The 13542-nt window shown below is 39.3% G+C and overlaps 1 protein-coding gene across 1 annotated transcript in view; it reads left to right on the plus strand.

Moving 5' to 3' along the window:
* The window catches only part of LOC147881255 (uncharacterized), a 58047-nt gene extending 48972 nt beyond the window's left edge, over positions 1–9075 (plus strand). The window contains exons 2-8 of the mRNA XM_087402359.1: positions 7207–7316; positions 7490–7589; positions 7679–7741; positions 7890–8038; positions 8170–8214; positions 8314–8405; positions 8915–9075. Coding sequence (XP_087258485.1) covers positions 7207–7316; positions 7490–7589; positions 7679–7741; positions 7890–8038; positions 8170–8214; positions 8314–8405; positions 8915–9075 — 720 coding nt within the window. The remainder of the gene's footprint in view (positions 1–7206; positions 7317–7489; positions 7590–7678; positions 7742–7889; positions 8039–8169; positions 8215–8313; positions 8406–8914) is intronic.
* Positions 9076–13542: the final 4467 nt, after the last annotated feature.

Genomic DNA, 13542 nt, shown 5'->3' on the forward strand with positions numbered 1-13542 from the left:
GCAGATTAAACCCTTGGCAGGGATTGAAGCTAAGCCTGCAAATATGTCTGAGGATGATTGGAATGAGTTGGATGCATTAGCAAAGTCTACTATTAGACTTCATCTTGCAGAGTCAGTTTATTTCACAGTAGTAAATGAGCAGACTACAAAAGATTTGTGGAAGAAACTGTGTGCCACTTATGAGAAGGAAACTGCCTCCAATAAAGTTTACCTCATGAAGAGGTTGTTTGAGTTGCAGATGAAGGAAGGGGTCTCCATTGCTTCTCACTTGAATGAATTCAATATTATTTTCAGCCAGCTTCAGGCTCAGAAGATGAATTTTGATGCGGAGACTAAGGCAATATTTCTCTTATGTTCATTGCCATCCTCATGGGATACCTTCCGTACAGTTGTCAGTAACTCTGCACCTGGTGGAGTACTGAAATTTGATGATGTTGTAGGTAGCTTGTTGGCCGAGGAGATTAGACGGAAGTCTATGGATGGCAACAAGCAGGATGCAGCCTTAAATGTGCAAAGGGGCAGATCACAGTTCAGGGGGAAGTCCCAAGAAAGAGGGAAGTCCCGTAGCAAATCCAGGGCACGGAACATTGAGTGTTACCATTGTGGCAAGAAGGGCCATATGAAAAAGGATTGCTACAAGCTGAAAAGAGAGCAAAAGGATAAGAAAAAGAATGCAAATTGGGGTGCAAATCAAAAGGAAGAGAGTCCAAGGGAGGACAAAGGAAAAGTGAAGATCGAGGAGATCAATGCAGTCACACATGATAGTGACAATGACGTTCTCTTCATGTCTAGTTTATCTGCAGAGTTGCTTACCACTTCAGATGATGCATATTCCCAGGATTGAATTTTGGATTCTGGTGCTTCATTCCATGTTACTCCCCATAGGGAATGGTTCTCCACTTATGACAGTGGAAAGACAGGTTGTGTACATCTTGGAAATGACTATGCATGTGACATAGTGGGAGCAGGTGACATAAAGTTTTCTTTTGCAAATGGGTCTGCATTTGTTTTGAAACATGTGAGACATGTGCCTAAGCTGACCAAGAGTCTTATTTCAGTGGGTCAGCTAGATGATGCTGGTTTTCACACCACTTTTGGCTTTCAGAGTTGGAAAATTCAGAAGGGCTCTATGCTTTTGGCTAGGGGTGCCAAGTGTGGGACTCCCTTACATGTATCAGGGGTATTTGATCATGTTGTTGCAATAACCGAGCAGCCAAGCACTTCTTTGTGGCATTGCAGGTTGGGGCACATGAGCCAGAATGGAATGAAACTCTTATGCCGTTTGGGTTATGTACCGCATTTGAGTTTCTCTGATTTTGAATTTTGTGAGCACTGTCTCTATGGGAAGCAGACTAAATCAGCCCATAAAAGAAGGGGAAAGAAAGAGTTTGAAATGCTTGATTTGGTGCATTCAGACGTATGTGGTCCCATGCCTACACGGTCATTAGGTGGGGCTGAATACTATGTGACATTCATTGATGATGCAACTAGGAAAGTGTGGGCTTATGGTATAGCTCGGAAGAGTGATGTGTTCCAGGTATTTCAGAAATGGCTGGCCTTGGTTGAGAATCAGTCAGGTAGAACGCTTAAATGCCTACGGACTGACAATGGTGGAGAGTATCTCTCTCATGACTTTCAGCATTTCTGTGATACACGTGGGATTAAGAGGGAGCTCACATCCCCTCGTACTCCAGAGCAAAATCCAGTTGCAGAGAAAAGATGAACCGTACCATTCAAGAAAGGTTGCAATGCATGCTTTCCAATGCAAGTCTTTCTGGTGGTTTTTTGGGCTGAGGCAATGAAGACTGCAGTGCATGTGATCAATAGATCACCTAGTAAGAGTTTGGATGGTGGTATTCCTGAAGAGGCATGGAGTGGCAAGAAGCCCTCTTACTCTCATTTGCGTATATTTGGGTGTGAGGCATATGCACATGTGCCAAAAGAGCTTCGAAAGAAGCTAGATCCTAAGTCTAGGAAATGCATCTTTCTGGGTTATGGTGAAAGTGGAGAGATGGGCTATCGTCTCTGGGATCCAGAAGCAAAGAAGATCATACGCAGCCATGATGTGGTCTTCAATGAGAAGAAGATGCATAAGGCACCCATGAGGGATGTGGAAATGAGGAGAATCACTTTCCAGGATGTGAATCCACCTGCATATGTTGATAGACAGCAAGCTGTCCATGCACCAAATGTGCAAGAAATGGTACCACCAAGTACTCCCACAGGTATACAATCAAGGGTAGATGATGGATCATCTATTGGTGGAAATGATGAGCCAAATGTGGCTGATATGCAGGTGGGACAGCAAGCTGAAATGCCCTTGAGAGGATCATCTAGAGTGTCTAGACCACCTGATAAGTTTGTTCCAGGGGTAGACTATGTGATGCTTACTGATTGCGGGGAGCCTTCTTGCTACAGAGAGGCCATGATGCGTGAGGATCAACGCAAGTGGGAGTATGCTATGCAATCAGAGATGAGTTCACTTATGAAGAATAAGACTTGGGACTTGGTTTCTTTGCCACATGGAAAGAAAGCATTGCCATGTAAATGGGTCTACAAAATGAAGGTCACAGGTGATGATGTGCCTAGGTACAAGGCCCGTTTGGTTGCTAAAGGGTTCAAGCAAGAGAAGGGTGTGGACTTTGATGAGATATTCTCTCCGGTTGTGAAGATGACCACACTTAGATGCATGCTTGGACTAGTGGCATCAGAGGATATGGAGCTTATGCAGATGGATGTCAAGACAGCTTTCTTGCATGGGGATTTGCATGAGGAAATTTACATGGTGCAGCCGGAAGGCTTTGAAGAAAAGGGCAAAGAGCATTTAGTTTGCAAGCTGAAGAAGAGTCTCTATGGTCTTAAGCAAGCACCTAGAGAATGGTATCAAAAGTTTGATGCTTTCATTCGGTCCCAGGGTTTTAGAAGGAGTGAAATCGATCACTGCCTCTACACTAAAAGGGCTAAGGATAGTAGCCTGATAATCCTGGCACTATATGTGGATGATATGCTATTGGCTAGCAAGAATACTTATGAGCTAGATGCATTAAAGGCCAAGTTGCATGAGGCCTTTGATATGAAGGATTTGGGATTTGCAGGTCATATTCTTGGTATGCGCATCACGCGTGATCAGAGTAGGAAACTCCTTTGGCTTTCACAAAAAGAGTATGTTACAAAAGTATTGCAGCGTTTCAATATGGAGGGGGGGAAGGCAGTGAGTACTCCATTGCCTCCATATGTGAAACTGAGTCATACAGATAGTCCCAAATCAGATGAGGAGAGGGCCATGATGGCCAAGGTTCCTTATGCATCAGCAGTTGGGAGTCTTATGTATGCTATGATAGCTACTAGACCAGACATTGCATTTGCAGTGGGAGTTGTTAGCCGGTATATGGCTAATCCAGGAAAGAGGCATTGGGAGGCAGTTAAGTGCATTATGAGGTACATGAAGGGTACCGAGGAGATGTGCATTTGCTTTGGTAAAGGAGACATGCGTGTACTTGGGTACACAGATTCAGACTATGCAGGGCATGTGGATAGTAGGAGATCCACTTCTGGTTATGTGTTCACCTTTGCAGGTGGTGCAGTGTCGTGGATGTCTCGCGCACAGAAGTGCGTTGCTTTGTCTACCACAGAGGCTGAGTATGTTGCAGCCACAGAGGGTTGCAAGGAGGCTATATGGCTTGATCGGCTAGTGGGAGATTTGGGGATTCATACAGGTGTACCGACATTGCATAGTGATTCCATGAGTGCTATTCAGCTAGCACGGAATCCGGTCTTTCATGCAAAGACCAAACACATTGAGGTCAGGTACCATTTCATCAGGGAGGTACTTGAGGACAAGCGCATAGAGCTTGTCAAGGTTCATACAGATGATAACCCTGCAAATATGCTGACAAAGAGTCTACCTAGTCAGCGGTTTGAGTATTGTCGTGTATTGATGGGCATTGGATAGTATGCTCACTGGTTGTTCTCCCTTAAAGGCACATTGTCCTTTAAGTGGGAGGTTGTGGGGGTTAAAGGTCATTGTGCCTTTACCCCGGTTATGTACAATACTCAAACACATATATAAATGAATGAAAAAGAAGATTAGGGTGGTTCTGCACCCACCAAACTTGTGTGGCTCTCTGTCTCTCTCTCTTCTTCTTCCATTCTTGCTTCCGTTGAGAGCACTCTCAGCCATCTCATCAAAAATGGATTCTACATTATTGAACCCACATGGGATGTGATCTCCATCACTCTAAAATGGTTTTTGCAAATCCCCTATTTGGTTGGTAAGAAACAAAATGACATCCTATTGAATTGCATCATTTAACCTTTAAGAACTCTATGGAGACTGAAATATATGCAATGTATTCGTCCTCCTCCTCTCATAGATTTATTATGTCCATCGCTGCCTATGATAGCATGGATGGATTGTTGTAGATTAGGAGCTCAAAGCAAATATCCTATCCTTTCATGAAGGTTTATGCTCCCAAGTTGAATTGTTCATCTTATAAGAAATTCACATCTTCTAGTTTCTTAATAGCTTGCAATCTACCTAGCATCAATTTTGATGAAGAGGTACGATTGCCATCCTTAGACACAAAAAATGTCATTTATAACGAGCCAAAGGTCATCATATGGAGAAGTAGATTCAGATGGTGTAGATGTAAATAGAAAGGAAAAGGACGGATCAAGAACTTCCGCACCATTTAACACCAGAACTAAGAATCTTGAGGGTGTGGTTCCTCAGATGAGGAAGCTAATTTGGAAAGGAGACTCCTAGGCTATACTCATATTGAATTCATGTAATTCAAAAAGCAGATTATATTGGTTGGGCTAAGGTATGGTTTTTTTCATGTTTTCTTAGTCATTCTTGCTGTTAAATATGAGATTTCTAATGGGATTTTTGAATTGTATTGAAAAATTTATGTTTTGGGGATCTTTTTAAAAGATTTTCTTCTAGTTTTCCTTTTAAAGTTATATTGTCATTTGAAATTCCGGCATGTATACCCTCATCCACCATAGTAGGAATTCTTGATAAAATTGACAAAAATATTTTCAACGCATTGATTTGTAGATGTGTGTTATTTGCAGTGACAACAATTTCATCCCCTCTATGCAATGGAGTATAAATTTTGTGACAATGAAAAGTCACAAGGTGGTGGCAATAAAAAGTCACAAGCTTGAGTTGGGCATTCGAGTAGATAGGGATCATGCACATTTGGAAGTTAGCTTTGCATTTAAAATTTGTCGTCAAGGTATTCTTAGGGAAAGTTAGAGGTGTTAGACCCTAGTAGCTTTATAAGGTCTCTTCATTTTTGGGCTTTGAGGTACGCCCATGAGGAGCTAGGGTCTTTAGGATAATTCTAGGCATAGATTTGAAGTAGATATTTCTCTCCTATAGGGGAGAGATGTAGGGTTGTGGGTTAATGTTTAAAAACCCATGTATATGACACTTTCTCAAAGGGGAACATCTTTTGGCCCAAGCTGGAGTTTCTCTCTTTCTCTTAATGTCCTCTTTTAGAACTTTTATTTTCATGTTTAGTGCCTCGTAACTTAGTGCATTAACTTGTTTCAACTCTTGTTTAGTTGTTTGCTTTGGCACGAACAAGAATTCCCTAAGAAACGTGGCCAGTGGATTCTTGGACTTGGACAAATTCCTAGGAGAGACACCATGTGTGATCCTCTAGCCTAGTCGAGACTAAAGTCTTGGAGATGCCACTAGGTAAAAGGCACCTTGGTTTGGACACCAACTTGTCTAAGGCAAATAAGCAAGCATAGTTCCTAAAACCAATCCAAACTTTTGCAAGCATTCTTCACATAGGAAGAATTTGTGAATAGATGAAATAGCCTAGCCTACACCCACCTCTCTCTTGTATTTGATGCTTCCTTCTTACAATCCCCCTTACCTTCAAATATCCAAACCCCTATCCAACAATGCAAGTGATATGAGAACATATTAGGTTGACCAGAACCCTTTCAAGTCCAATCCGGCAACAAAAGTTACTTTGGCTAGAGTATGGATAAGCTGTTGATGATATGTACAAAAGAAAGGATTATGATTAGAACCATTGATTATAAGTTAAACTGTGATCAAATGGATCATACAATAGCTCCGGGGTTGTTAGCCACAGGGCCTGCAATCCAAGCAATTATAGAAAAAAATTGGTACCAAAGTATTCAGGAGAAGTGGACCCTCCTACCTTAATGGAGATGCAAATAAAGTAAGTGTGTTCTCCATGTGTCTTAGTGAAAAACCGGTGGAATGGCTCATGGAACTAAAACTGGAGGAGAAGTTTCCAAGCCAAAAACCATGTCTTGAGCATGGTGTTATCATCATTCTCCTAGATAGGCTACCTTAGGATGCATGTATCTCATGGGGTGTGAAGGTCCCATGAGGAGGGAGGAGATCAAATAAGAGGTCGCCTCCATATCCCCTTACATGAGCTTCTACAAGGATTTGTAGCAACTTGTGCAGGGTGTTATCAGCTGAGGTATGGGAGGGGGAGTGCGTGCAAAAGGAGGGGGAGTGTTCCATGTCCCCACCCCCACATTCAATGCCCACCCTAGCAAGCTCTATGTGGAGAGGACGCCCCTGAGAGTGATAGTTGCCACATCATCCGGTGCTCCCTGTAGGAGGTTGGGGGTACCCCTAGCACCCTCGAAACTATCTTCATAAGCATATGTAGAAAGTCTGCTCGCAGCATGGTGTTTGATATGGGACCGACTCATATACCGCCACATGCATTCGAAAGCACACTCTTCTAGGGAGGTTTATGTGGTGAAGGAGTGAATGTGAAAGTTCCAAGGAGATAAGTAGCGTCTTGATCATGCAGAGTGGTTAACTTGGCTCTTATGAGGGATTCTTGGCGTAGAGTTTGTTTGTTGGGTTCTTTGCTACCCGTTTTCTCTTCTTCCCAATTGTCATCATCTCAATCATCGTCTTCTCAATTTGCCATGCTCGCATTTGCTAAATGCTTAATACTTTGCTGACTTTCCATGGCTCCTTCCTTGCATCCCGCCCTCAAGCGCACCATGCCTGATGATGAACCAATTGTCGCCCACAGGAGAGACTCCTCTTCCTCCAAACGCGTAAGTTTTTGATTCGGCTTCAACCGAAACCTGCGTACCCTTTAACGAATGGCAAATTACTACAATGCTGCCTTTGTTAATTTGAGATTTCCAAATCCTTTCCATCACTCCCATACCTTTTTGCACTTCCAGGATGTTGAAGGAGATGCTATCCCCAAGTTCAAGTGCAGATGGGCTCCTCTGCCTAGCCATATTGACAGTTCGCAGATTTGTCAACTCTTAAGCCCTCCTCCAGGAATCAGGTTAATCTCTGTCGAGATACATTCTGTACATTCAGAAATACCAGTGACCTTAAGCTCTCACGTTTGCCGATGTGTAACCTCTCTACCAGAAACCAGGAAGGAGAGTATAGGCTTCCTGTTTTGTACAAAACACAAGGGACGCAGAACGCTGAACCTTCGCAATAATCTTGCAGAGAATTGATGATCAGAAAAGGAATCACCCCCCGTAATCACTGCAAGGACAATCGAGTTGCAGTCGCCCAAAAAAGCGCTTTGAACCACGTCATGAGACAAGTAACTTATGTTTCTCTACGATGGCCTCTTTAACAACTCAAACTTGCAATCCGATGACGCTTCAATCGCTGATTTCTGTCTTCGCTCAGGCAGCCTTGTATGTCGAGCCAAATCCAGCTCCGCCAGTTAAACCGTCCAAGCCAAAAGAAGACGTAAGATTCCTCTACCTTCGGTTTCTTCACGTCACTTGTCCCTCATGAAGCCCTCTAATGTTTCCGGGAGCTTATAAGTATTCCTTGGGTTAGCTCTCTTTGAAGGTGCACGCATTTCTTCAAGCTGATACCAAATCGATCATTCCAGTGCCAAATTGCTAACAGACCCAAAGAAAACGCTGTTGATTTCGTGGCTAGAAATGTGAAGGAAATAGCCCAGATCGCCACTCGCCGTCCAAAAAAGCCTGAACCCGAATGTGATAAACAGAAAGAAAACTTCGGAAAGATACCTTCGTAGTAAGATACTCTCCTATCCAAATGCTGCAAACTAGGAAGATGTTATTAGTAAGATGTTATTCTAAGTAATAACATCGATTCGAAGCAAAGTAAGTAGATTCACAGCTAGTTGAACTGAATGAATGCTGCAGCCTAATCCGAAGGAAAATTGAGCTAGCTCAGGAACTTGAACTGAAGTGAGACACTCTCTCTCTCTCTCTCTCTCTCTCTCTGTCTGAACATTTTCCTGCACAAACAGACCTGATCAGTGATACCTCTTCTTCATTGTCATGCAGGCGGCAAGACAAGGAATCAGAGCGCTTGCCTCCTGGTTACGTATTAATGGAAGAAGATGAAAAGAATGAAATTTTGAAAGCACTTCGTGACAGTATCCTTTCACATATCCATGGTAATATGTTGAACTTTTGAAAAACTTTCATATCCTTGTTGGTAAGAAATTGACTTCTCTTGTGTGATGCATTAAATGAATGCTTAGGATGTGTGTATATCAAAAAGTGCGTGTGCTTACCATTTCTAAACTTCCATCATCATCAAGCAACACAACCAAGCTTTTTTTCACCCTCATGAAGTAACACAACCAGCATTTGTTCACCCCCTTAGAATGTGTTCGCCTATCGTAACTCCTTATGCTTCTATTCTTTGCCTCTTCATGTCAAGCTCCTCTTTTCTCTATGCAAGCTCTCTTCTTCTTCTTTCCCCCAAGCTTCTTAAGCATAATGCAAATTCTTCCTACCTCCATCCCTTTTGCCTTCTAACCCAACTTTGACAACTTAGCTAAAAGTAGTAGTGAACATGTTCCCATGCTTTCAGATCCTAAATGGTTTACATGTTCTCGTGCTTAAATGGTTAACTCCTTAACTTGAAATTTAAAAATAGATAAGGCAGCCCTCGAGAAGAAACTTAGCGTGTTTCCATTGGTTTGTGACACTCCTAGTCAAATTCGAACAAAGTCAAATCTAGACTTAGAACTCCAAGACATAGAAAATGCAATCAAACGCTTCTCTCGACCTCATGTTTACATATCACTAAATGACTAGTCTTATGTTGAGCATTTAACTCATATGGAAATGTAATTATGGAAATGAGTCATATGTTTACATATCACTAAATGACTAGTCCTATGTTGAGCATTTGACTCATATGGGGATGTAATTATAGCTCATGACATCTTGACTATGAGAGAGTAGTGTGATAAATTTTAAGCAATAAAAAAGAATCATGAATAGCATTGTATGGGCTCAATATTTGAATCTCTAGATTTTGCAAGATTATAATTATAGCTCATGACATTAATCATAGAAAAACTTGCACCTAGACATGTAAATAGTAGACCGTTTTGCTTCATTAAGAAATGCATACAAGGTAGTAGATGATTACAATAGGTCTTGACTTCAGTGCACAATCATAATGATGTTCATTTGTTTTAAAGCAATAAGAAATCGTTCAAGATTCATTTGAATTTTCAAAGCTTCTAGGTTTATGGTTTGACTTATAATATTGAATCTACATTCACAACCATGGTATATGGGAAGAATAGAATGAAGACTTCATTTACAAGGTTAAAAAGAAATATTGAAATACACAAAGTCGAAAAACTAAATAGTTTTTGCTATTTTCTTCGTGACAAATCTTGTTTGTATGCTAAAACCTTATTTCTAAGGATCTAAAAATCTTCATGGATGATATGACACTAGAAAAACCACCCTCAAGTCACATTGAAGGACTGAGGAAGTGTTAGAAAATTGGCTAATCACTTCATTGTGCTATATCTTGACTAAATCCTACACATCCAATAGAGCACATTATTTTCCTTACCTTCAAACAAGGTGCACTTCAAGCAATGTTTGTTTAGGATGTGAAAACGTTGCATTCCCCTATTTATATACATAAGTGGAAGGAAAAAGAAGTAGGAATTTTCCATAATAAGATCATGATAGAAGGAGGGATATTCAATTTCAAAGATTGAAATACAAAAGAATTGGATACTCCTAAGATAGATATCATATATTGCTCATATATCTACTTAAAATCTTACAAGTTAAAGAGTCCATATAAGATAGTAAGTACCCACATTTTGTTTTGGCATTCAATACTATACTTAGCGAATTGAGCTCTTGAAAATCTCTCTATAGTTTCAATGCTAATAAACTAAAAGGAAAGGGTGAGAACCTTAACAAGTTACAATTTTCTATGCATCTCCTCAATTCAAATCCATTGTTAGAGACTTGTTATGGATGTCATGAGGAGAATCTATCCAATGTGATAATAGTAGAACGATTCTATGCATTTCCCATAATTCACAGTCCTCCATATGTATGATTAAAGTGGTACACAAATTACCCACAAGGCACCCTTGAGTATTGCAAAAAAATATTAGACAACAAATGTATGTCTTTAATCCATTCTCGTAGCACATCATCTTCATATTTATCCTAAAGAAGTCACAAATGTAGTGCAATTGGTAATCACCATAGCAATTACTAATATACTGGCCCATATGAATATAGTCTATAATAAGCATGCAAGTGATGGATCAATTATATCATCAATAGAAAAGGAACCTAAAACCCATCACCATTCCTTTCTATCCTCCCTATATTAAATCAAAGTTAGATAGCACAAAAAATGAGCTCCAATTGCCATCCTCATCCTCAATCTGAATATAGGAAGAATCCTCTATAGCAAATGAACTAGATAAAATGGGATGAAAACTCGTTTATATGGATGGGGATCTGTATCACTTATTCATTTAAATATTTAAGAATTGTTTAATTGGTGGTATTGTTAATGTGACATTCAAAAGGATGACAAAAAGTGATCTTGTATGGGTTTGGCACCTTTCTTAATCATTTTTCGTGGATAGTTTTTATTATCAACAAGAGTACCTCAGAATACAAAAACATATTACGAAGGCCAATTTTTGGTGTGTGAAAAACATAATTTCAACAAAGTTATCAAAAGAGTTGAAACATATGCAGTTGGCATTGCTCTAGAAAAAACAAGAGAAAAAATGTTATGAAGCAAGATGTTTAGAACCCTCCTTCCCCTAAAAGGGATATTTTCATGTACATGGGTATACTCGTCGCTAAATGTTGTCAAGGCCAATATGGTGCCAAATGTTTTGGAGCAATTTTTAGAATCTCCTTTCCTCTAGAAGGATTTTCTCATGTACATAGGTATACATTTGTTGCTAAATGTTGCCCAAGGCCAATTTATATCCAATGCCAAAGAGGGAACTCACATGCATAAACAAAGTGGTGGGTGTCTCTCAAAACCATTAGCATCAAGGGGAGTAGAGAGCACATTATTTAGCCAACATCGAGGCTACTTGGACCATTAGCACCATAAAGCATGGATTTTACTAAATACGCATCTTGACCAGCATGATGGCACTTTTTGGGTTCCTTTAGATGTGTGGTATCCAACCCTATTCGGTGTTAAAATAATTTTTCCCAATCCTTGAAGATGCAGATTGATTAAACTAATTTTTGAACGATAGCATATAGTTCAACTAAAGACATACAAAATCTATGAAAACAAAAAATTAGAGCCAAGGTGACATTCTAATAAACTAACAAACAAACCATTAACTAGAAGAAGATAAGACGTAAAAACTAAAACCAATGAAAACCAAACTAATGGCGCCAAATTGAAAATTCAAGTATTGGCATTCATGACTTTTATTGTGAATTAGTGCAAGAGTCAAGCACATCACAACAATATTAAGTATGGAAGAAGATATGCTAAGATGTTCATAAGAAACCATGTCCCAATTTTGAGTGTGAAATTATGCAAGGTAGAATGGAATATGAAATAAACACTCCAATATTAGTTTAAAGGAAGGAAGCATGAGATACACTTTGAAGGCTTTTTTTGAAATGCATGAGATAGACAAATTGAAAATTCAAGTCCTTTTTATTTTGGGCGAGCATAAAGAGAATTTTCACTCGCGGGTCGATCCACCAATCCTTTTTTTTAAGGCAAAAAGGGCTTGGTGGATCGACCCAAGAGTGAAAATTCAAGTTGTGAGCAAAAGGGGTCTCGTGGATCGGCCCGAGAGTGAAAATCAAAGTCTTGAATTTAATCCATTTTGTTGTGAACTATGCAATAATCAAGAGCACTACAACAACCATATACATGGAAGAGAAAAGACACTAAAAAGAAATAAGTTAAAAATATGAATGAGCTAAATTTCAATGTGTATGTGATTGTGCAAAAGATAAAATGCAATACATAAGAAATATGTGTGAGATACACCTTGGAAGGTTGAGACAAATGGACTAGAGAAACCAACCAAAATTGTATATGATACTGACACAACAAAATATACATGCTGAAATCTATTTGGACATAAATCTCATTTACAAATGCAATTTCAAAAAAATAGATACTTAAAATAAATCCTCTATTTATAACAATTTGAATACAACATTTTTGTACATAGTGCAATAAAAGACCGTGGTTGACACAATTTGATATAAAGATCATAGGAAAATGTAAAAAATGTCATGTTGCTAACTCAATTAAAACAGCTATGATCACGAAAAGAAAAAATTCCCATTTAAAACATGTGAAAGTTATGATCAATCTATTGAAAGATTGAAGCAAATCCATAATGATAGAACTAATACAACCATTAATGCTTTTCCAAATCGTAGCTAGTTTTAAAAGTGCTTTTATCCATAGACAAAAATACTTATTTGGACAAGACTCCTTCGTTATTTGAAGTGCTAGGAGAGGAGAGTTCCACCAATTGTCAAGTCAATATGGCATTGAAAGAAGCTAGCCAACCTAAAATCATTTCTCGAGTTAGTATGATATGGGGAGATAGTTACAAATAAAACATGTTCAAAAGTTTATAAGCTTCAAACACAAATGCATGCTATAGCAAGTTTGGATACAAGCATTGAATCTAATGCAATGATAATTATTTTTTGCCTCTATGCATCAATAAATTGTTAAGACTCATTAAGTAGGCAAAAATAGACAAAGTTTATAAGATACAATCAAAGAAGCAAGTAAGACAAAAGCATTAAGCGGATGATCCAACATCAATATAATTAAAGCAGTAATTTCAACATCATCAAAGATCATCCTTGCTTGAAAGAAGCAAAAAAGAACTTCGCCGCAACATCACAAGTATAGATATCCAACATTGATACAACAATAAATCTTTCACCATCCTTAAATTGTCCTTGAGAGGAGGTGTCACACACACACACACTTTTCTTTTAGTGAAAATGTCACACACACACACACACATAAAATAAGAGTTTAATGATGAGTGAAAAAATGAACATATAAGGTATTCCAATATAGCATAAATGTATCACAAAAGGTTAGAATTAAGATAATCGAGCATAAGATAAAAGGATGGAGAAAATCATTTGAAAGAGATCAATGGTTGGGGAGAGGAAGAGGGAGAAAGAAAGAGAAGCACTTTTATAAAAGTCAAACTGCATGGCATAAGGGACATATCCCTAGGCCTATAAAAGTGCATTTCT

The sequence above is a fragment of the Dipteris shenzhenensis genome, chromosome 31 (genome assembly GCF_047967505.1).
Source record: "Dipteris shenzhenensis isolate YYH24624 ecotype China chromosome 31, Dip_SZ_1.0, whole genome shotgun sequence".
Lineage (NCBI taxonomy): Eukaryota > Viridiplantae > Streptophyta > Polypodiopsida > Gleicheniales > Dipteridaceae > Dipteris > Dipteris shenzhenensis.